The sequence below is a fragment of the Mya arenaria genome, chromosome 2, assembly GCF_026914265.1.
Source record: "Mya arenaria isolate MELC-2E11 chromosome 2, ASM2691426v1".
NCBI classification, from domain to species: domain Eukaryota; kingdom Metazoa; phylum Mollusca; class Bivalvia; order Myida; family Myidae; genus Mya; species Mya arenaria.
The window spans coordinates 70383211-70409011 of NC_069123.1; the positions used below are offsets into that span (position 1 = coordinate 70383211).

At 36.8% G+C, this 25801-nt stretch overlaps 1 protein-coding gene across 2 annotated transcripts; it reads left to right on the plus strand.

The window, feature by feature from the left end:
• The first annotated feature begins 1628 nt into the window (after positions 1-1628).
• LOC128221780 (uncharacterized) lies at positions 1629-25711 on the plus strand. 2 transcript variants are annotated; one of them, XM_052930385.1, is made up of 25 exons: positions 1629-1752; positions 2152-2207; positions 3921-4058; positions 4300-4466; positions 4774-4950; positions 5171-5320; positions 5594-5809; positions 6085-6203; positions 6454-6601; positions 6841-6883; positions 7096-7169; positions 8050-8138; positions 8988-9144; positions 9625-9732; positions 10292-10448; positions 10681-10856; positions 12010-12157; positions 21930-22273; positions 22460-22705; positions 22869-23117; positions 23263-23578; positions 23899-24014; positions 24506-24670; positions 24899-25072; positions 25421-25711. In XM_052930385.1, the coding sequence occupies exons 1-25, from the start codon at positions 1708-1710 to the stop codon at positions 25549-25551; spliced, it is 3909 nt and encodes a 1302-aa protein (XP_052786345.1). In that variant the 5' UTR covers positions 1629-1707; the 3' UTR covers positions 25552-25711. The 2 variants fall into 2 exon arrangements, with proteins under 2 accessions (XP_052786345.1, XP_052786352.1); XM_052930392.1 differs by having other exon boundaries at positions 10298-10448.
• The last annotated feature ends 90 nt before the right edge of the window (positions 25712-25801 follow it).

Below are 25801 nucleotides of genomic sequence, written 5' to 3' on the forward strand. Positions count from 1 at the left end.
GAATAATTCTATTCAAACAAGCAATATGTTCCAAAAAAAAACGGACAATGTTATGTTGTGGTAATATTGCATGTCTAAACATCCATCAATACACCAATATATCCATCAATTATTCCATCCACAACTCACCCTCCCACCTTTGACGGTGGCCAAACATTTTCGAACAAAGAGTATGTAGATTAAAAATATCAAAATTAAGGCACCTAACTACAGCCACATGTTGTGTACAATATTTAAGTCTTCTTCTACTTTATTGAACGACGGACCGTTTGTGTTGGTACAGCGAAGCCGAAAGCGACAGCAGTGGATTTTTTTTATCGCTTAACAGGTTTTCGAACATTGAATATTGAAAAATTATTAATTCATTATCGAAAAGTAATATACGAAGAACTTAATTGACAAAGTATTCCACGTCACATTTACGTACTTTAAGACACTTTAACAGTCCACACTCTCTTGTCGTCTGTACGATTTATAAAAGTGAAACATGACAGTAATATGAATAATTGATCATCTGTGTACAGAATGCAGAACCAATAACATCTACTACAAAGCGCTACAGCTTTGAAAACCCGTACATCATGTCATTGACAGTCATGTGTTATACAAAGCACAACAGTATGAAAAGAATCCTTTCCAACCGACAGCTTACACATTAAACATGTACTACTATAAGGAAGTTGCGATCATATTTTTATCTGATATAGCAGTAACAGGGATAAAACGATGATCGAGTATTGTCGAAAGTCGATTATTTGTGTCCGTGGTCGGCGATAATCGATTTCATTATTCCATAATCGATTATCGCTAATGTACGGCAAAGGGAAGTAACCGTGTTGTGTATGTACTGATTTTCTTTAAAACGCGAAGCTGTACGTACTTATACGGGGTTATACGGCAATTTATTCTCGATTATTTAAGAATAAAGTTATCTCCTAAAAACATTTAACTAAATTATCAATTGTAACCTGGAATGTATAACAAAACAGCATATAAAACATAACTGACTATAATAATTTTTATTCATTTAAAGACATGTATGTACAAACCAATACAGTTTTGGATGTATTTGTAATATATTCACTTGTTCCATTTCGATTATATAATCGATGATTGATCGAAATGGCTCGTCCGATTATTTTCAATGATCGATTATGACTTTGGTCCGATTTTCAATCCCTAACACTCTATTTATGATATGCATAATACAATGTACATAGATATAACAAACAAAGTATTGTTAAAACAAAGGTGAAATCTCGCAAAACCTTGTTTCTATCTGTATCATTAAAAAGCTGTTCCTGCAATGATTGTTCAACAAAATTCGCAATTGCTTTATTCATTTTGAGCTGCCAACTATGTATGTTTGTGAAATTTTCCGACTTCACAAAGTTTTCGGAAAAGACATACAACTTATATTTAACCAGAATACATACAATATCCGGAAAGAAGCCATTGTATATGGTGTTTATCTTGAGATGCAAATAGGCTTCGAACCAAAAAATGTTGCACTTTGTCTTAGTCACTATTTGGAATGCTGTGTTCATGGAGTACTAATTAAAATGGATGCGTTTTTTGTAAGTAGCAATCCGGAAACCCCCTCTTGAGGCCATTGTACGGGACTGGTTTGTAGTACGTACCTCTTACGATCTGACTGTTTGTCCTTTGGTCTTGTTATGCCTTAGGGATAACACAAATGGAACAAATATGAAGTTATTATCATTTATTTTAGTGGAATTCGTAGTTTTAAGGGTAAGTTTTTACATTCGCTGAAAATGTCATTGCCTTAAAATATATACCTACGCACACGATATACTAGTATATAACTTAGGTAAACTATGTGCTGACTGTGTAAGCATGGAGAATTAACACCACATGTAGCTTGCATTTCATTGTTTTCAAAACAAAAAAAGCGGAAGAGTAGCCTCTAAAACTTCAATGTAAGCCAGGTACCATACACTGTAAAATCGCGATGATAGGTTACAAAATTATATTGTACGGGAATGTGACATTCCTAAGTCCTCGTACGTTACTAGTAATGTATTTCTTAATCGCATAGTCGATAGGATGTGTTCTATATACTGGAATAGATCCACCGGGCAAAATATGATTCTACATGTATGTTTTTAACCAAGTATCTGTTTTTTGTAGACGAGATATATAACTGCAGAAACCGTACGGGCTCCCTTCTCAGGTCAAGTCCTAAGGTATGTATCTATATATCTGAGAATACGTATATCTGAATAAGTAAATTGTTTAATAAAAATATTTTGAAACACGCTTCGATGACGTCCTTATATTAATTTGAAACATGTTTGTGACGTCATCCATTGTTCTTTTTGTACTCTGTATGAGTTTTTGGACTGCGTTCTGTACTTAATTTCCATTAACTGTCCAATTTTTAAGAATGGACTGTCCAATATCTTAATAACGGGCAGTCATTGTGCAAATAATGGACAGTCATTGTGCAAATAATGGACAGTCATTGTGCAAATAATGGACAGTCATTGTTCTAATAACGGGCAGTCATTGAGCAAATAATGGACAGTCATTGTTCTAATGACGGGCAGTCATTGTGCAAATAATGGACAGTCATTGTTCTAATGACGGGCAGTTATTGTGCAAATAATGGACAGTCATTGTTCTAATGACGGGCAGTTAAATTGTGCAAATAATGGACTGTCATTGTTCTAATGACGAGCAGTTATTGTGCAAATAATGGACAGTCATTGTTCTAATGACGGGCAGTCATTGTGCAAATAATGGACAGTCATTGTTCTAATAACGGGCAGTCATTGTGCAAATAATGGACAGTCATTGTTCTAATGACGGGCAGTCATTGTACAAATAATGGACAGTCATTGTTCTAATGACGGGCAGTCATTGTGCAAATAATGGACTGTCATTGTTCTAATGACGGGCAGTTAAATTGTGCAAATAATGGACTGTCATTGTTCTAATGACGGGCAGTTATTGTGCAAATAATGGACAGTCATTGTTCTAATGACGGGCAGTTATTGTGCAAATAATGGACAGTCATTGTTCTAATGACGGGCAGTCATTGTGCAAATAATAGACAGTCATTGTTCTAATGACGGGCAGTCATTGTGCAAATAATGGACAGTCATTGTTCTAATAACGGGCAGTCATTGTGCAAATAATGGACAGTCTAATGATGGATAGTCAGTAGAAACTGTATTATGGTAGAATTAAGACCCGTGTTTCCGTATTACGTGAATAATGCACAATGAAAACACAGTTTGCACTTGTTATATATCCGTAGAAGTTGAATTTTAAGTAAAAGTTAGATGACATGAACTAAAATCTTAATGATTAAGAATGGCCGAAGCGAGCGCAGCGAACGAGCCCTTCTAAATCATAAAATATTTTACTTAGGTTATCTTACTGACTTGGAATTCAACCAACGCAAAATCTGATGCGGATTGTGTTTCGGATGAGTGGCAGCGAGCGGATCTTTAATCACCTACGAAAGTTGAAATTCTTAATGATTAAGCCTCATAAGCCTTGTACTTAATGATTGCCTATCTGCAAGTTCATGGGCTGTAAATATAAGTTGAATTCTAAAAATAACTATTTTAAATAAAAAGCAAAAACATATTTACAAATTATATGTTCACGTCGTCAATAAGCGCAATATCATGTTGCCTTGCCTAAATAATTTGCATGATAAGTATCTTTTCAAATGGTGTGACAGTGCCCAATAAGTTGACAATAGCGCTATGAAATTCATGATTTTTACGTTTTAAGGAAGTGAAACGCCTCCAACTGCCCATTATGTCAGCGATAAAACAACCACGGCACTGTTCGCGTGCCTCGGACTGTTCTTTCTCTGACATAATGGACAGTTATCGGCCTTTCACCTTTACATAAACATCCATCATGGATTTTTTGCTGTTTAGATTTTCTTCCGAGTTGTCTGGGAACGCAACATCCGGGATCTTAGAGGTTTGGTCACGTGACCAGTATGGCTTCCTCTGCAAACGGAACTTTGGTATTCCAGAGGCGGATATTGCCTGCAAGCAGCTGGGATTCAAAAGGTGAGGTGTCTGTTTGAGTATCACTGTTAAACTGATACCATCTACAACACAAGTGTGTGTAGGAAAACAATGAATACATAACAAGCTGCATGTCACTTCCAGGCGATTCTACTCAGTATACCAAGACATGTCAGTGACCAAATTTTCCAGTACGTTTCTTCCGTTGAATGCGCATGGATTGTTTTTATTTTTACAAGGAAATGCCCATTTAACTCTGACTGTGATTTATATATTCGGATAGAGGTGCAAAAGATGTTTGGGCCATAACAAATGGGGCTGGTGATGTTTTCAAATGGGACGACGTGAACTGTGACGCACGCACACGAACACTGCAAGACTGCGATTGGTCGTTATCTCGAACTTGTCCCAACAACGAAATTGTTGGTGTTTCTTGCTTAGAAAACGACGGTAAACGGCTGTACATGTATTTAGCTACTATAATTATTTAACAGTGTCTAAAATAAGTCATAAAAACAATATAGGAACATAACGCATATACTTTATATTACGAATTGCAAAAAGAAAGGACCTGACACTGAGTAATTCCTGGTAATTTGCATGAAATCTAACAAACAGTTACATGAACAGGAACACTGTCGTACTGCCACCGTCCGTGATTTATCAGAAAATTACAATATCATGAAAATCACGCAACAGTTGTTTAATGTAAATTATTTAATATTTATTAATTTCAACTATGTTAACTCCTCTGCAGGTTGTCCCACCGACTGGTTGGCTGGACCAACCGGATGTTACCAGCTGATTAACAACATTGTCTCTAAGCGGACGTTCGCTGTAAACAAATGCGCTAGACGAGGAGGACATCTTGTCACCATAGAAACAGAACTAGAGAACAACTTTATTTCGTCAATTTACAGATATGAAATCAATGGTATATATGTGTGTGTGTGTGTGTGTGTGTGTGTGTGTGTGTGTGTGTGTGTGCGTGTGTGTGTGCGTGTGCGTGTGCGTGTGTATTCGCTTTATTAGCATAAGTGTCACAGCAGAATTTATGAGAACTTGCGGTGATTCTGCAAATAAAGATTGAGATTTTTTTTGAAAATGATCCATTTCATAAGTAATTACTTTGATTTGAATCTGATATCTTCTAGAACGAGTTTTAACGGGTGGAATAAAGAAAGGCTCGGGTTGGTTCTGGGAAGAAGTGAGTTCAAACAACGACACCGAGAACTCTTCAGGTCAAATTGTCGAAGTGCACTCAACAACTACATTCCCTGTCGAATTCACGAAGTGGTTCCCTGGTATGTATCCAATATAGTATATCTTAAAAAAACCCACACAGATATATAAATTAAACTGAACTACATGTAAATAAAAAGCAGGAACTAACTGCTGAGTGATCGTGTTGAAAACTTGTATGACAGGAACCTATTATAAATTGTATATGTTAAGCATAATCACAGGCGCTTTCTAATAGACACTGTGCAAATATAGCATTTTGACGTTATGCAGATTCATTAGTAATAAAAATGTGTGTCTGCAATCAGCAAAAACTTGTTTGCGCCTAAATTCAGGCTGGGAGCCGGGTAATATATTTCCGGAGCCGACCGGAGAAAAAAAGGACCGCTGCTTGTTCCTGTCGCCGCTTGCGAATCACCCGAGTGGCGGAAGCACTCGCGTGGAGTATCTGTTCTGGGCAAACGATCTTTGTCAAAGCACGAAAAAGCGAATGACGCGCGGCTTCCGGTACATATGTGAGCAGCAGATACAGCCCATGGACACAGATGTGGGTAGGTTTATACATGGTTGTAGAATAAACGTTGATAATTTCATTAAGTAAGTGTCCAATACGACCCAGCTTTTAGTATAAATTCATAACTGTTTCGAGCATATCACTTAGTGTTATCCACGTATAACTGCATTAAACTAAGAAATGATGTGCATGTAGTTACAGGTTCATTATAATAAAAAGCTGTATATGGGCGAGAATTTAGGAACAGTCCAAAGCATGTATTAAGCTAGCATAACATAAATCTTATACGCGTTTTGTTGGCTGTGCTCTCAGGTTGTTATCGGGGCACGGGTATAGATTATCGAGGAAAGGCGGCCATCACGAATACGGGGCTCCCGTGCATGAAGTGGACAGATGCTGAAGACATCAACCCAGGCACATACCCACACATGGTCTGTCTTAGTCTTAAATATACTCTGCAGAATGGCCTTGATTCGAGGGTGTTTTGTTTATGTTTACGTCTTCTCTGTTATTTCATTGTTTGTCTTCTACCATTTTATAAGGATAAACTGACGTGACCTTCCTGTCTTTTGGAAAACTATGACTACTGCGACCTGGTTCAACGTTATATTGCTTAACTATCGCAATTTTAAACATGAAGGTAGCAAACAGTATTAATCCAAGTATATGTTCTGTCTGTAGGGACTTGGAGACCATAATTACTGTCGTAACCCTGACAACGACGACACCCCCTGGTGCTGGGTGTCCCGGGGAAACTTCGAGTCCTGTCAAGTGCCAGAGTGTCCCGATGACGATGTGTTCTACGACGCGTTAGAGGACATTCATACAGGTTTAAGATCTCTTTAGAGTTTAATTTATTTTGCTGGTTCTCAGTACATGAACATTAGAATATTTATTTCTGCTAGTCTTTCATTACCCATTATGTGACTTACATAACTATCTACGTTTCATGTACCGCGGTTATTATCCATTGCTAGTTTTCATTTTGAACACATACTGAAATATAATAAAGATCAATTGCATAATAATACTAGTCTATTATATATTCAATGCTGATCTTTTTTTCAGAAACGGTTTGCAAAGACAACGAGTTCAAGTGTAATAATGGACAGTATGTCAACATCTTATTGTACTCTTACAGATCTAGAAATATGTTCATTTTGAAGTTTAAAATAAACACACACAATCATGTTAAAACATAGACAGGTGTTTTTATGAGGCTATTGAAGAAAAGGAATCAAAATTGTATAAACAGTTCTGTCTTATAAAGTTTAGCAAAATAATGCCAAATTCAAGCGTTTTTGACTCTCTGACATTCTTCAGGTGTATCGCCGCTTACTGGGCATGCGATATGGAGCCTGACTGTAGCCAGGGAGAGGACGAGAACCAACACTGTGGTATGATGTTGACGTGGATTCTTTTAAACTTACATATATGTATATATCGACTAAATATAACGAAACCCTATCTTTTTGTCACCCCTTTTTTTCTCGATTTTGAAACCTGTACCAAACACACTGTGTAAATAAGTTTTCAATTTATCTACAATCCAACTTTTGTCAGCACTCTCCGTCTGTCACTTCTAGTGCTTTGATTATTGCAGTGTAAACGATAGAGAGTTTGAACAAACAAAGACCAAGTATAATTTCAATTCCAATGCATTCATACTTGTAAACAAGACCCGGTTGAATGGCGTTATGCACCAACGGAAGGTCGTCTGTACGAGAAGCCTCGTTCTGGGATTACATGGGATTCTGAGTTACATTTCTAAGCACGAACGTTATATCCAAACATGGATAACAGTGTAGATCAAATAACTAGCACATGTCATTCATATCATTACGGCGATTTGAGCAATATTGTACAACTTAATTGGTTGTCATGACACCACTTTGGTGGCCGATTCCGATTATCCGTTATTGGAATGGTCATTAAAACTTATCGAGCATGATTTAAACTTGTTCAATAGCCAGTATTCTTAAAATTACAGGAACTACTTATAGTCCCGACGATAGGTCCCTAATTTACATATGACACGTCTGGTGTAGGATTAAATATTGGTCCCAGGACGCGTGTATAGTGTCATCACGTTCACGCCTCTGACATTAGGGGCCGATCGTTGTAAAAACAAAAAAAACGAAAATATACAACAACAAAGTTATTTTATTTATCAAACAAAAAACATCGAATATTCGAATATCAAACGTTCGATCGAATATTCGAGTATTCGTTTGCATCCCTAGTCACTAAAAACAAACACTGTAATTTCTTCTGCAGATTACAAGCTCCAGCAGTTTAAGTTTACACCTTGGATCACCGTGCGGGACCACAGAGTGGAGACTTACGCCGGGGCCACGAACGAAACTGTACGTATACCGTACATGAACATCTCCATCTCGCCCATATATAGCTTATAAGTAATACGTAATATCGGTTTTCTGAAGAAAAACACATTAAAAATTAATAATTGAAAATGGACTTATAAATTAGCTAGAAAATACATAGATGCCAGTTTCAGAAGAAGAGCACGCTGAATAACACAGTTGGTATAAAACATGACGCTGATAGTCCTAGTCCTGGTATCACTTTCAATCCTTGCACTGTGCACTGAATAGCTACACGAAGGGTGGAAAAGAAAACAGAAAGTGATCTTATACAAATTAGTACAATCTAACTCAATAGTTGATTCAATGTTCCTTGAAACGGTAACAAAATATAAACTGCATACTCCATTTTTTTGTCCTGGCAAACAACTGTTTGTTTACAATGACAAACATGGCTGCGACTTGTACATGGTAAGTGGTAATTTTAGTGTGCTTTTATGTGTTGCGCTATGTCTAAGTGTGTCTATACTTCCGGATATTATTTTTTTGAAAAGTGCTTCCAAGACATGTAAAACCAATTTGAAAAAAAAAATCCAGACTCCCTCGTTAAAGTGCACGTTTTGGGACCGTCTGAATTTTCAATGAAACATTTTGTCTGGAAATCATAATCAAACCCGAATGTGTTGTCCTTAAAACAACGCAATATTTATAACATGAAATAGACTTAAAATAATATTTTATAAACATTTAAGTGAGCACAAATTGGGTGATGTTTATGGCCGAGTGATGATGATAGAAACAACAGCGACCAAGCCCCGTGGCCAGCCTTCTGCTGATACCAATGAACGTTTATTTCCACATTTTGCTATCTGTCAACTGTTGCTACTATAGTGCGCCCAATACTGCCTGAATGCGACAAGATTTGTGTGCCGGGCGTTCACATTCAAGCCGCGAACCCGCGAGTGCATCCTATCTGACGCCAACACGCGCACCGAGGAACTGCGCCAGTCACGGTCTGAGGACCTCTTCGAACTGACATCCATACTGAGTTAGTTTTAGTATGCAAATTTATACGAGAAAATACAATCTTTGTGCTATTGAGACCCTTTAATTTAATTTCTTTTTGTTTATTAATGCACCAGTCAATTGTTACCACGCACCCCTCCCCCAGGTCCGGGGAATAGCAGGGACTTTGACTTTCGGTCCAGCCAAGCCCGGGTAAAATCCCAGTAGTAATTTTATTTAGCAGTTAAACTTTGTGACTTAACCTTTGGGATTCTTAATTATGTTTGCAATAATACAATTTAATGACAATCAATTTAAACTTAGATCAATAAATACAACTCTAAAACACTACATTTAATTAATCATATAATTCAAAATTTTACGAATTACTCCAACTTATGTCCCTGCATACATCCGAGGTTGTTTTCGATAAAATGGCCGAGGAGCTCCGAATGACGCTAAGTCGGTCTGTTTTTTTATTTGACGACTTTGTCATTTATTTTGTTTTGTTTTAATCCTCCAGATAACTGTGAGGGTCAGTTCAAGTGCGGTAACGGGCGGTGTGTGAAGGAGACGCTTCTCTGTAATGGCATTGACCAGTGTGGAGACTTCTCCGACGAGTCGGGCTGTGGTCAGTATACTGAAGATGTTGGTTATGACCTCATTTGCCATGTTTATGGTATGAGTGAAGAAAAAGCGGTTTTTGACTTTGACTTTGACGTTGGTTTTGGAAGTAAAGCTGGTGTCATAAACCGTAACAGTTGGTTTGACGAGGAGTGTTAAAAAATAAGGGGAAATATGCTCCAACTTCTTCAAACATAAACAAAACGAACTGATTTGTTCACGATAAGTATATCAGAATAAATGAACCAACTTTTTGTCGTAATCATTTCAAGTCCCATTATGTTTAGTGATGTGAACTTTTGCAAACCAACGCCGGTATAGTCAAATAAAATAGAAAATCAACCACTGAACCGTTAGATAAATAAAATAAATAAAGTAGGAGTATCATTATGTATTACAACACAGTACTAATTCCTTCTTTTTTGGTCCGGCCTACGCCCTGTTTGATAATTTTCTAAAATGTTAAAACAAAATATTTACATTCGCTAATTCAAATCAATATATATATATACGATACAGAATTAAAAGTTAAAACCCAAGACTTGTTTTGCATCTTTGTAATTAAGGAACAGACGACAGCGTGGCAGTTCGTCTGTCCGGTGGAGAACGTAACGGAGAGGGTACGGTGGAGGTTTTGTACCGCGGGGAGTGGGGTGCGGTCTGCGATGACCAGTGGGATGATCTAGACGCCGCGGTCGTCTGCAACATGCTCGGATATCCTGGGTCTCTTGTTTATCTATATGCATGCATGTAGTTTTATGACATTTAGCTCGTCTGTTATTGTTTTAGTAATGTTTGAGCATTCCTGTTATCGGCATGTATTTACCGCTTGTTATAAAGCTCTTCTTTTATTCGTAATTTCAACATAACACAATGCTATCTATTTCGATACGATTTCATTTAAGTTCGTGTTCAATTTCTTTGGCTTTCTAGTATTTTTCTTTTTTCATTGTAGACCTGCGGAAGCTTCCTCGAACTCGCATTTCGGTGGCGGAAATGGGTCCTTCCTACTTGATGACGTTATGTGCACGGGGTCGGAAGTGAGCATTGATAAATGCGACCATGCGGGTTGGAAGAATCATGACTGCTTCTCTTGGGAGAAGGCGGGAGTCCGGTGTCACCAGCCAGACGGTACGGAAGTTTACGATGTAACTCTACATTGTGAAAGATTTAACGTCGTTTATTTAAGGAATGAATTGCGGGGTTGATGTCATTATCGGGGTATGAACGCAATTGGGTTGGTCAATGTGTGTGGAGTCCGAAGGACTCCACGCGTACTTTGACCAACCCAATTGCGTTCATATCCCCGATAATGACATCAACCCCGCAATTCATTCCTTATATTTACACCAATAGTTCATTATTTCATTCAAGAATTGTTAAAAAAATACTTCATTTCATTTAAGAAAACCTTTCAGTAATCCGTTTTTACCCATTCTGTAAATAGAACGACCCGACTATAACCGGAAACATTTTTTTTTTCAAATGACGTCACAATAACGTGGGAAAAGATCAACCACTTGAAATCACTTTAAAACGTAAAATTAAAACACTAAAACAATATATTTAAAATATAATAAACTAACACTTTTAAAAATGTTGATCTATATTTTACGGGACCTGCAGACACAATATAACCAATAACAAGATCAATAGCTTTCATGTATATTGTTATGCAATGAATTACGATCCGAACATATCCGAAGATGTTGCGTTCATCGATTGATGAACGCAATTGCCGAAAGGCAGTTCATTTAAGGAATGGAAGTTGAGGTGTATATATATTGAAAACAAAATAGAAAGCTGTTGTTAACAACCGTAGTTTTACCAGTACTAAAGAGTAAATAACGGTTAGCTGGTTCCAGGTCACGAAGGTTGCGGCCTCTTAACTGTTTACCATTTTCCTACAGATAGAACCGCATCAAGCCCAAAGGGGGTTATTGGATGTTATAGTAAAATATGCACTCTTTCTCCCAAATAAATGATCCACAAATAAAACGATTGCTTTATTTTAAGGTAAAAGGATGAATACATATCGAAAACAAAAGTTCTTATGAAAGATACCGTGTTGAATTTGAAAGAAAGGTGCAGAAAACACTGTAAATCTTTTCGGGCCCACCAGTCATTTAATATTTGTGCGTTTTTAGCTATGAAATACACGGTTACAATTATTAATATTTTCCAAAAATGCATTATTTCATAAGCAGTTAAAGGTTAATCACTTAAAATTGATGTGAGGACCAGTATTGATCATTAAAATATTGACTTGATAACATGCTTACAGCTGGTTTGCGTGTAAGACTGGAGACCGAGGGTTTTAACGCGTACGGAGGTCGCGTGCTTCTATCGCGTGGTAACGAGGAGGGCACAATATGTGACGACAAGTGGGGCTACCAAGACGCCAAGGTCATCTGCAAAATGCTCGGATACAGGTGAGCAAAAAAGCCACAGTCTTCATTAGCAGGAATGATACAGTAAATAATAAATCTTCCTTAGGCTGTTCAAGTACAGTAGTAGAGCAAACTTCATTGGCTGTTCTAGTCAACTAAAACTTAAACCTTCTTGGCTGTTCAAGTAAACTTAAACGCAAAAATCTTTGGCTGCTCTAGTAAAGTAAAGAAGCAAACTTTCTTGGCTGTTAAAGTAAACTAAAACGCAAACTTCCTTGACTGTTTTAGTAAACTGAAACGCAAACTCCCTTTGGCTGTTCTAGCAAAGTAAAGAAGCAAACTTCCTTGGCTGTTCTAGTAAACTAAAACGCAAACTTCCTTGGCTGTTCTAGTAAACTAAAACGCAATAATGGAGCAGACTTTCTTTGCTGTTCTAGTACAGTAAAGAAGCAAACTTCCTTGGCTGTTCTAGTAAACTAAAACGCTAACTTCCTTGGCTGTTAAAGTAAACTAAAACGCAATAATGGAGCAAACTTCCTTGGCTGTTCTAGTACAGTAAAGAAGCAAACTTCCTTGGCTGTTCTAGTACAGTAAAGAAGCAAACTTCCTTGGCTGTTCTAGTACAGTAAAGAAGCAGACTTCCTTGGCTGTTCTGGTACAGTAAAATGGCAAACTTCCTTGGCTGTTCTAGTCAGTAAAATAGCAAACTTTATTGGCTGTTCACGTACAGTAATGAAGCATACTTCTTTGGCTGTTTTAGTACAGTAATGAAGCAAATTTCCTTGGTTGTTCTGGTACAGTAAAGAAGCAATCTTCCTTGGTTGTTCTAGTAAAGTAAAGAAGCAAACTTTACTGGCTGTTCACGTACAATAATGAAGCAAAATTCTTTGGCTGCTTTAGTACATTAGAAATTAGCTAATTTAGAGCAGTAAAGTAGCAATCTTTATTAGCAGGAAGCAACCGGCATTTACAGTAATGTTACAGTAACGAAAAAGAAAAGTATTTGTAAGCAGTAATAATCCAGTAAGGAACGAATCTTCATTAGCAGTTATGAGACAGTTAAGAACCAATCTTCATTAGCAGTTATGAGACAGTTAAGAACCAATCTTCATTAGCAGTTATGAGACAGTTAAGAACCAATCTTCATTAGCAGTTATGAGACAGTTAAGAACCAATCTTCATTAGCAGTTATGAGACAGTTAAGAACCAATCTTCATTAGCAGTTATGAGACAGTTAAGACTCAATCTTCATTAGCAGTTATGAGACAGTTAAGAACCAATCTTCATTAGCAGTTATGAGACAGTTAAGAACCAATCTTCATTAGCAGTTATGAGACAGTTAAGAACCAATCTTCATTAGCAGTTATGAGACAGTTAAGAAGCAATCTTCATTAGCAGTTATGAGACAGTTAAGAACCAATCTTCATTAGCAGTTATGAGACAGTTAAGAACCAATCTTCATTAGCAGTTATGAGACAGTTAAGAACCAATCTTCATTAGCAGTTATGAGACAGTTAAGAACCAATCTTCATTAGCAGTTATGAGACAGTTAAGAACCAATCTTCATTAGCAGTTATGAGACAGTTAAGAACCAATCTTCATTAGCAGTTATGAGACAGTTAAGAACCAATCTTCATTAGCAGTTATGAGACAGTTAAGAACCAATCTTCATTAGCAGTTATGAGACAGTTAAGAACCAATCTTCATTAGCAGTTATGAGACAGTTAAGAACCAATCTTCATTAGCAGTTATGAGACAGTTAAGAACCAATCTTCATTAGCAGTTATGAGACAGTTAAGAACCAATCTTCATTAGCAGTTATGAGACAGTTAAGAACCAATCTTCATTAGCAGTTATGAGACAGTTAAGAACCAATCTTCATTAGCAGTTATGAGACAGTTAAGAACCAATCTTCATTAGCAGTTATGAGACAGTTAAGAACCAATCTTCATTAGCAGTTATGAGACAGTTAAGAACCAATCTTCATTAGCAGTTATGAGACAGTTAAGAACCAATCTTCATTAGCAGTTATGAGACAGTTAAGAACCAATCTTCATTAGCAGTTATGAGACAGTTAAGAACCAATCTTCATTAGCAGTTATGAGACAGTTAAGAACCAATCTTCATTGGCAGTTATGAGACAGTTAAGAAGCAATCTTCATTGGCAGTTATGAGACAGTTAAGAAGCAATCTTCATTAGCAGTTATGAGACAGTTAAGAAGCAATCTTCATTAGCAGTTATGAGACAGTTAAGAACCAATCTTCATTAGCAGTTATGAGACAGTTAAGAACCAATCTTCATTAGCAGTTATGAGACAGTTAAGAACCAATCTTCATTAGCAGTTATGAGACAGTTAAGAACCAATCTTCATTAGCAGTTATGAGACAGTTAAGAACCAATCTTCATTAGCAGTTATGAGACAGTTAAGAACCAATCTTCATTAGCAGTTATGAGACAGTTAAGAACCAATCTTCATTAGCAGTTATGAGACAGTTAAGAACCAATCTTCATAAGCAGTTATGAGACAGTTAAGAACCAATCTTCATTAGCAGTTATGAGACAGTTAAGAATTTAATTAAACAATTTTCATTAGCAGTTATGAGACAGTTAAGAACCAATCTTCATTAGCAGTTATGAGACAGTTAAGAAGCAATCTTCATTAGCAGTTATGAGACAGTTAAGAACCAATCTTCATTAGCAGTTATGAGACAGTTAAGAACCAATCTTCATTAGCAGTTATGAGACAGTTAAGAACCAATCTTCATTAGCAGTTATGAGACAGTTAAGAATTTAATTAAACAATTTTCATTAACAGTTATGAGACAGTTAAGAACCAATTTTCATTAACAGTTATGAGACAGTTAAGAACCAATCTTCATTAGCAGTTATGAGACAGTTAAGAACCAATCTTCATTAGCAGTTATGAGACAGTTAAGAACCAATCTTCATTAGCAGTTATGAGACAGTTAAGAACCAATCTTCATTAGCAGTTATGAGACAGTTAAGAACCAATCTTCATTGGCAGTTATGAGACAGTTAAGAAGCAATCTTCATTGGCAGTTATGAGACAGTTAAGAACCAATCTTCATTAGCAGTTATGAGACAGTTAAGAACCAATCTTCATTAGCAGTTATGAGACAGTTAAGAACCAATCTTCATTAGCAGTTATGAGACAGTTAAGAAGCAATCTTCATTAGCAGTTATGAGACAGTTAAGAAGCAATCTTCATTAGCAGTTATGAGACAGTTAAGAAGCAATCTTCATTAGCAGTTATGAGACAGTTAAGAACCAATCTTCATTAGCAGTTATGAGACAGTTAAGAACCAATCTTCATTAGCAGTTATGAGACAGTTAAGAACCAATCTTCATTAGCAGTTATGAGACAGTTAAGAACCAATATTCATTAGCAGTTATGAGACAGTTAAGAAGCAATCTTCATTAGCAGTTATGAGACAGTTAAGAAGCAATCTTCATTAGCAGTTATGAGACAGTTAAGAAGCAATCTTCATTAGCAGTTATGAGACAGTTAAGAAGCAATCTTCATTAGCAGTTATGAGACAGTTAAGAAGCAATCTTCATTAACAGTTATGAGACAGTTAAGAAGCAATCTTCATTAACAGTTATGAGACAGTTAAGAACCAATCTTCATTAGCAGTTATGAGACAGTTAAGAACCAATCTTCATTAACAGTTATGAGACAGTTAAGAACCAATCTTCATTAGCAGTTATGAGACAGTTAAGAACCAATCTTCATTAACAGTTATGAGACAGTTAAGAACCAATCTTCATTAGCAGTTATGAGACAGTTAAGAACCAATCTTCATTAACAGTTATGAGACAGTTAAGAACCAATCTTCATTAGCAGTTATGAGACAGTTAAGAACCAATCTTCATTAACAGTTATGAGACAGTTAAGAACCAATCTTCATTAGCAGTTATGAGACAGTTAAGAACCAATTTTCATTAGCAGTTATGAGACAGTTAAGAACCAATCTTCATTAGCAGTTATGAGACAGTTAAGAAGCAATCTTCATTAGCAGTTATGAGACAGTTAAGAAGCAATCTTCATTAGCAGTTATGAGACAGTTAAGAACCAATCTTCATTAGCAGTTATGAGACAGTTAAGAACCAATCTTCATTAGCAGTTATGAGACAGTTAAGAACCAATCTTCATTAGCAGTTATGAGACAGTTAAGAACCAATCTTCATTAGCAGTTATGAGACAGTTAAGAACCAATCTTCATTAGCAGTTATGAGACAGTTAAGAATTTAATTAAACAATTTTCATTAGCAGTTATGAGACAGTTAAGAACCAATCTTCATTAGCAGTTATGAGACAGTTAAAAACCTATCTTCATTAGCAGTTATGAGACAGTTAAGAACCAATATTCATTATCAGTATATATTTAAATACCTTATCTGCATTAGTAGAAATGTTACAGTAAAGAAGCAAAATCCATAAGCAGTAGTAACTCGGTAAAGAAGCTTTCATAAGCTGGAATGATACGGAACATATTAAAACTGTATAGGCATTACTTATATACATAAAGAAACAATCCTCATTAGCAGGAATGGTACAATAGAGAACCACTCTGCATCAGCAATAAGTATACAGTAAAGCAAATTTCCATTAGCAGGAATGATAGAGAATAAAGAGGCAATTTGCTTTAGCAGAAATGCTACAGTTTAGAAACAATCTTCATTAGCAGAAATGATTCAGTAAAGGCACAGTCTTTAGTAGGAAGTCTTCAGTAGAAAGAATGATTCAGTAAAGAAGCTATCGTCATTAGCAGAAATGATTTAGTAAAGGCATAGTATTCAGTAGGAAGTCTTCAGTAGAAAGAATGATTCAGTAAAGAAGCTATCTTCATTAGCAGAAATGATTCAGTAAAGGCACAGTCTTCAGTAGGAAGCCTTCAGTAGAAAGAATGATTCAGTAAAGAAGCTATCTTCATTAGCAGAAATGATTCAGTAAAGGCACAGTCTTCAGTAGGAAGTCTTCAGTAGAAAGAATGATTCGGTAAAGAAGCTATCTTCATTAGCAGAAATGATTCAGTAAAGGCATAGTATTCAGTAGGAAGTCTTTAGTAGAAAGAATGATTCAGTAAAGAAGCTATCTTCATTAGCAGAAATGATTCAGTAAAGGCACAGTCTTCAGTAGGAAGTCTTCAGTAGAAAGAATGATTCAGTAAAGAAGCAATCTTCATTAGCAGAAATGATTCAGTAAAGGCACAGTCTTCAGTAGAAAGAATGATTCAGTAAAGAAGCAATCTTCATTAGCAATATTGATACAGTAAAATAGTAATCATCATTGGCATTATTAATAAAGTAAAGAATCTATCTTCATTGAGAATGATACATTAAAGGCACAGTCTTCAATAGGAATTCTTCAGTAGGAAGAATGATTCAGTAAAGAAGCATTATTAATAAAGTAAAAAATCAATCTTTATTAGCAATTTTGATATAATAAAGAACCAATCTTCATTGGCAATATTCGTACAGTAAAGAAGCAATATACACTGGCAATATTGGTACAGTAAAGAAGCAATATTCATTGGCGATATTGGTACAGTAAAGAAGCAATATTCATTGGCAATATTGGTAAAATAAAGAAGCAATCTTCATTGGCGATTTTGATACAATAAAGAAGCAAACTTCATTGGCAATATTGTACAGTAAAGAAGCAATCTTTATTAGGAGTACTGATACAATAAAGAACCAATCTTCATTAGCAGTTATGAGACAGTTAAGAACCAATCTTCATTAGCAGTTATGAGACAGTTAAGAACCAATCTTCATTAGCAGTTATGAGACAGTTAAGAACCAATATTCATTAGCAGTTATGAGACAGTTAAGAAGCAATCTTCATTAGCAGTTATGAGACAGTTAAGAAGCAATCTTCATTAGCAGTTATGAGACAGTTAAGAACCAATCTTCATTAGCAGTTATGAGACAGTTAAGAAGCAATCTTCATTAGCAGTTATGAGACAGTTAAGAACCAATCTTCATTAGCAGTTATGAGACAGTTAAGAACCAATCTTCATTAGCAGTTATGAGACAGTTAAGAACCAATCTTCATTAGCAGTTATGAGACAGTTAAGAACCAATCTTCATTAGCAGTTATGAGACAGTTAAGAACCAATCTTCATTAGCAGTTATGAGACAGTTAAGAACCAATCTTCATTAGCAGTTATGAGACAGTTAAGAACCAATCTTCATTAACAGTTATGAGACAGTTAAGAACCAATCTTCATTAGCAGTTATGAGACAGTTAAGAACCAATCTTCATTAGCAGTTATGAGACAGTTAAGAACCAATCTTCATTAGCAGTTATGAGACAGTTAAGAACCAATCTTCATTAGCAGTTATGAGACAGTTAAGAACCAATCTTCATTAGCAGTATGAGACAGTTAAGAATTTAATTAAACAATTTTCATTAGCAGTTATGAGACAGTTAAGAACCAATCTTCATTAGCAGTTATGAGACAGTTAAAAACCAATCTTCATTAGCAGTTATGAGACAGTTAAGAACCAATATTCATTATCAGTATATATTTAAATACCTTATCTGCATTAGTAGAAATGTTACAGTAAAGAAGCAAAATCCATAAGCAGTAGTAACTCGGTAAAGAAGCTTTCATAAGCTGGAATGATACGGAACATATTAAAACTGTATAGGCATTACTTATATACATAAAGAAACAATCCTCATTAGCAGGAATGGTACAATAGAGAACCACTCTGCATCAGCAATAAGTATACAGTAAAGCAAATTTCCATTAGCAGGAATGATAGAGAATAAAGAGGCAATTTGCTTTAGCAGAAATGCTACAGTTTAGAAACAATCTTCATTAGCAGAAATGATTCAGTAAAGGCACAGTCTTTAGTAGGAAGTCTTCAGTAGAAAGAATGATTCAGTAAAGAAGCTATCGTCATTAGCAGAAATGATTTAGTAAAGGCATAGTATTCAGTAGGAAGTCTTCAGTAGAAAGAATGATTCAGTAAAGAAGCTATCTTCATTAGCAGAAATGATTCAGTAAAGGCACAGTCTTCAGTAGGAAGTCTTCAGTAGAAAGAATGATTCAGTAAAGAAGCTATCTTCATTAGCAGAAATGATTCAGTAAAGGCACAGTCTTCAGTAGGAAGTCTTCAGTAGAAAGAATGATTCGGTAAAGAAGCTATCTTCATTAGCAGAAATGATTCAGTAAAGGCATAGTATTCAGTAGGAAGTCTTCAGTAGAAAGAATGATTCAGTAAAGAAGCTATCTTCATTAGCAGAAATGATTCAGTAAAGGCACAGTCTTCAGTAGGAAGTCTTCAGTAGAAAGAATGATTCAGTAAAGAAGCAATCTTCATTAGCAGAAATGATTCAGTAAAGGCACAGTCTTCAGTAGAAAGAATGATTCAGTAAAGAAGCAATCTTCATTAGCAATATTGATACAGTAAAATAGTAATCATCATTGGCATTATTAATAAAGTAAAGAATCTATCTTCATTGAGAATGATACATTAAAGGCACAGTCTTCAATAGGAATTCTTCAGTAGGAAGAATGATTCAGTAAAGAAGCATTATTAATAAAGTAAAAAATCAATCTTTATTAGCAATTTTGATATAATAAAGAACCAATCTTCATTGGCAATATTCGTACAGTAAAGAAGCAATATACACTGGCAATATTGTACAGTAAAGAAGCAATATTCATTGGCGATATTGGTACAGTAAAGAAGCAATATTCATTGGCAATATTGTACAGTAAAGAAGCAATCTTTATTGTCAATTTTGATACAATAAAGAAGCAATCTTCATTGGCAATATTGGTACAGTAAAGAAGCAATCTTCATTAGGAATATTAGTTCAATGAAGACGCAATCTTCATTAGGAATATTGGTACAGTGAAGACGCAATCTTCATTGGCAATGTTGGTGCAGTGAAGACGCAATCTTCATTAGGAATATTGGTACAGTGAAGACGCAATCTTCATTGGCAATATTGGTACAGTAAAGAAGCAATAAACACTGGCAATATTGGTACAGTAAAGATTAAAGAAGCAATATTCATTGGAATATTGGTACAGTGAAGAAGCAATCTTCATTGGCAATATTGGTACAGTAAAGAAGTAATCTTCATTAGGAATATTGGTACAGTGAAGAAGCAATCTTCATTAGCAATATTGGTACAGTGAAGAAGCAATCTTCATTGGCAATATTGTACAGTAAAGAAGCAATCACTATTAGGAGTACTGATACAATAAATAAGCAATCTTCATTGTCAATTTTGATACAATAAAGAAGCAATCTTCATTGGCAATATTGGTACAGTAAAGAAGTAATCTTCATTAGGAATATTGGTACAGTGAAGACGCAATCTTCATTAGGAATGTTGGAACAGTGAAGACACAATCTACATTAGGAATATTGGTACAGTGAAGACGCAATCTTCATTAGCAGTATTGGTACAGTGAAGACTCAATCTTCATTAGGAATATTGGTACAGTTAAGACGCAATCTTCATTATGAATATTGGTACAGTTAAGACACAATCTTCATTAGGAATATTGGTACAGTGAGGATGCAATCTTCATTAGGAATATTGGTACAGTGAAGACGCAATCTTCATTGGCAATGTTGGCTTCATTAGGAATATTGGTACAGTGAAGACGCAATCTTCATTGGCAATGTTGGTGCAGTGAAGACGCAATCTTCATTAGGAATATTGGTACAGTGAAGAGGCAATCTTCATTGGCAATATTGGTACAGTTAAGACGCAATCTTCATTAGGAATATTGGTACAGTGAAGATGCAATCTTCATTAGGAATATTGGTACAGTGAAGAAGCAATCTTCATTAGGAATGCTGATGCAGTGAAGAAGCAATCTTCATTAGGAATATTGGTACAGTGAAGACGCAATCTTCATTAGCAGTATTGGTACAGTGAAGACGCAATCTTCATTGGCAATATTGGAATTAACACTAAAGAAGCAATCTTTATTGGCAATATTGGTACAGTAAAGAAGCAATCTTCATTGGCAATATTGGTACAGTAAAGAAGCAATCTTCATTGGCAATATTGGTACAGTAAAGAAGCAATCTTCATTAGTAGTAATTATACAATAAAAAAGCAATCTTCATTGGAAATATTGGTACAGTAAAGAAGCAATCTTCATTAGTAGTAATTATACAATAAAGAAGCAATCTTCATTGGCAATATTTGAACACTAAAGAAGCAATCATCATTGGCAATATTGGTACAGTAAAGAAGCAATCTTCATTGGCAATACTGGTACAGTAAAGAAGCAATATTCTTTGGCAATGTTGGTAAAATAAAGAAGCAATCTTCATTGGCAATATTGGTAGATTAAAGAAGCAATTTTCATTAGCAATATTGGTACAGTGAAGAAGCAATATTGATTTTTGATATATTTAAGAAACAATCCTCACTGGTAGTAGAGATAGAGTAAAGAAGCAACCTTCATAGCTAATAATTTTGATACAGTAAAACATCTTCATAAGCAGTTGTAATATAGTGAGTGAGGAACCGGTCTTTATTAGCAGTAATTATACAGTAAGGACGCAATTAACCTCATCTGTTTTAGGAAGATGAATTAAATTGTGTATGATAAAACGGCCGTAAATAATAACACATTTTTTTAGAGTTATTTCTAAATGACATGTTATACATACATATATTACCAAGACATCGTGAACATGTGTAGCAAGGCTTATAACTTTAATAGTTGTTGACCTTAACCTTTGATGTGTTAACCAAAAAAGGATACAACGGGTTGTTTTTTACAATTAATTTCAACTACACAGGGGAGGTAAAGCGCTAGAGGGCGACTGGTTTGAACCGTTAGCCGGCGACATTCCCATCCTCCTGGATGACGTGCAGTGCACGGGTACCGAGGACTCGCTCGAGCAGTGCGACCACGCGGGCTGGGGCATTCATAACTGCGACCACTCAGAGGACGCCGGTGTCCAATGTGAACCACCGGAAATGTGGACTGATGACGTCACCACTATCGTCTCTACTGACATGCCTTCTACGTCGACAACAAAACCTTCGACAACAAAACCTACGACCACAACAACAATACAAACTACTACAACAAAGATGACACAATCTCCAATAACATCTGCATCGATCATTGAACATAAAGGTGTGTGCAGTAGCTTACATCCATAAAATATCATATTAAGACTTTGCTTAAGACTCGTACATGACATCTTGGTATAAAGTCACGAGGTACATGATCTTCTAAGATATATGAACTAGCATTTCCCCGAAAATGTTGTTGCTGATAGATAAAATTTCAGCTCATTATCATTTGTGTTTACTGATACAGACTGTTTTGATGGCTCTGGCGTGTACACCGGGACGCTGGCTGAAACAGAAAATGGGTTCACGTGTCAGCTGTGGTCCCTAGACACACCCCATGCCCACAAGAACCATAATGACTCGGCGTTTCCGGACGGGAGCGTGCAGGCCGTTTTAAACTTTTGTCGCACCCCGGACGATGATTCGACGCCATGGTGCTACACTACAGATCCAGACGAACGCTGGGGATACTGTAACGTGCCGAAATGTAGAGGTGAGTTGTTGTTTTCTCTGCCAACACGTATGAAAGCATGTATGAGGATGTTTAAAGACAAAAGTTGATATTATCATAGAATATACAGTGTTGAAGGGGCCTTGTAGAATGTTGAGTTTACGCTTCGGAGAAACACTTAAGTGTCGTTATGTTTTTTCTTCAGATAACTGTGTGCGGGTAGCCAGTTCGTACACCGGCACGGCATCGGTGACGGCCTCCGGGCGGACATGTCAGTCCTGGTCTGCGAACGAACCCCATACCCACAAGTATCACGGGGACGACCAATTTCCGGACGGCAGTGTAAACAGGGCTGTAAACTACTGTCGTGCACCGGACGAGGACGACACCCTCTGGTGCTATACAACTGATGAAAACAAGAGATGGGACTTCTGTAACGTGACGCGATGTGAAGGTAATTATCATCTTATCGACAAAAGCAAATTATTTCGAATTATAAACTCAATTTCTATATACACATGTATAGTTGAATCAATACGAGTACAAACGAATGACTGGTTCCTTCGGTTGGTGTTCAGCATTATTGTGTTCATTTACAGGAGGGGAATTCAACTTTAACATCACATGCGGAACACGGCCGTTAGAGCACAGCCGACGTCGGCGGGAAACGGACTCTTCAAGCGATTCATCTGAACTATTCGGTAACGATGATGAACTGACGGAAATTGATTTAGATCGCTCTCTTTACCGGAAGCAAACCCGGATCTTCGGTGGTCAGAGTGCGATATACGGGATGTATCCGTGGCAGGCGGGGATCCGGCGACGTCTGGGGTCCACGCTTGGCTACCACATGCATCATTGTGGCGGAACCATCATTGGCGAGTACTGGATACTCAGTGCGGCACATTGCTTCAGGTAGTGCATCAAAATGAAATATTCAACAAGTTTGGCGGTTGCTGCTTCAGGTAGAAATGCATATTATACACATATAACTTCATAGTTTAAAGTTTCAGCTAATAGCTGTACACTATCACACACACAAACCACTACTTTAGTATAAGTATGCTAATTTCAGAGATTGTCCACGTGACAATGTTGTGATACGGACAGGCGACCACACAAACCACTTCTTTAGTATAAGAATGCTCATTTCAGAGACCATCCACGTGGCAATGTTGTGATACGGACAAGCGACCACACAAACCACTACTTTAGTATAAGTATGCTCATTTCAGAGATATTCCACGTGACAATGTTGTGATACGGACAGGCGACCACACAAACCACTACCGCGACAAGTACGAGCAAGAGTTTGACGTGGAGGTCGTCCTCGCGCACGAGGAATACAGTGGTGAGTGATCGGTCGAGCACGTGGCGCTAAGGAGACGTTGAGGTTGCTTTCCAGAACAGCGTTCAAACTTTGGCCTTTAAGAGTGTATTTTGTAATTAAATAGATTTTTCCTGCGCCCGAAAATATTAATTAATGTCCGTTGGTACATAATTGTGCATCATGCACACCTGCTCGACACTGACCGTCAGCAACGATGGCTGCTTCTGTTTAAGTGTGGTGTCCGTGCATGCTGACTTATCAAAAGTGGGTGTTATTTATTTCAAGGGCTCGAAAGTTCGGCAAAATATAGAAAAAGTGTGTAAAATGACCAAACCACATACCTTCCATTTGTGAAAATGTAAGCACAACTCCACATGGACACTTGTGGTTATAATCGAGTTATTTAAGCGCGGGATTTGTCTCTTATATTCGCTATTCATGTTACCCAGTTGCTTTCTTTATTACGGTAAGCGGAACAATATGAAAAACATTCAATGTATTTTTATTTCTAGATATCACTTTTGACAACGACATTGCGCTTGTAAAGCTGTTGCCAAAGAATGGGCGTGGCATCATATTCAACGATTACGTGCAGCCCGCGTGTCTTCCAAACGAAACCACACCGTATAGGTGGCGCCAAAAATGCCTCATATCCGGCTGGGGAGAAACTGCTGATGGTAAATTAAATGAAGATTCCAATGTGAAAATACTCCCATACTAACTTTTATACCACACTGAGATATATCGGAATGTTGTTTGTTTAGTTTTATATAATCACATGCGCAATATAGACAGATCGTCGTGTATGCAGGATGTTACTAATACTTTAATCTAACACTAATTGTGCATTTTACCAAGAGGACCATGTGAAAACATTACCAAAGATTGATGCATTTCATTTTAAGAAAAACTCAGCACCCACTTAACAGCTGCCCGCGTTCCGCTGGTTGATGATGTCACATGTTTGCGCTCGTACAAGCACACGACTACCCCGCGCATGGTGTGTGCGGGTTACATGGCGGGAGGGGTGGACTCGTGCGCTGGCGACTCGGGTGGGCCGCTCGTCTGCGACATTCAAGGTTAGTACGTATTCCTCATCAGAAAGATTTAGATTTTTTTTATCAAATTCTTCCAAAGGTTTGGTACGGCCTTTGTCCATGGCCATAACGCTGTTGTTGGCCAATGGCATACTATTTAATAACTATATCGCCAAGAAGCTTTAACACTACAATAAAAATACGATTTCAAAGGATCAGATTTACAATAATTCATATACATGTACTTTACCTTATGATTTGTAGGTCAACCAGTGTTACCCTTTTCATATGATTTAACTAAACTTTCAACATTAATAGAACAAAATGAGTACAATCCCCCTGAATTCGGAATAAGTATCTGATATCACTCGAATCTAGCTCTCCCTTCAGGTCATTACACGGTGATGGGTGTGACGTCGTTCGGAGAGGGGTGTGCGGTACCTAACGCCCCAGGGGTATACGCACGTGTGACCTCCTTCATGCCCTGGATACGCCAAAAACTCCTCAAATATGGCGGATAACTGCACGCGTTCGCATTCGTGCTTAAGAATTAATCGACGTAGAGATGCAAATGTCAATGACTTTGTTACGCCCAGAATGAATTGGGTAGTTCTTTTCAAATTGTTTGTTAATATTGTTATACATGTAAACTAAATTGTCTGCATTAAATTATAACAGCTTCTTGATGGTAAAAGTTAGTTTTTATTTATAAAACTAAAGAGTTTGTTCTTGATCTCCCTGCATACATGTTACATTGTATTTAGACAGATA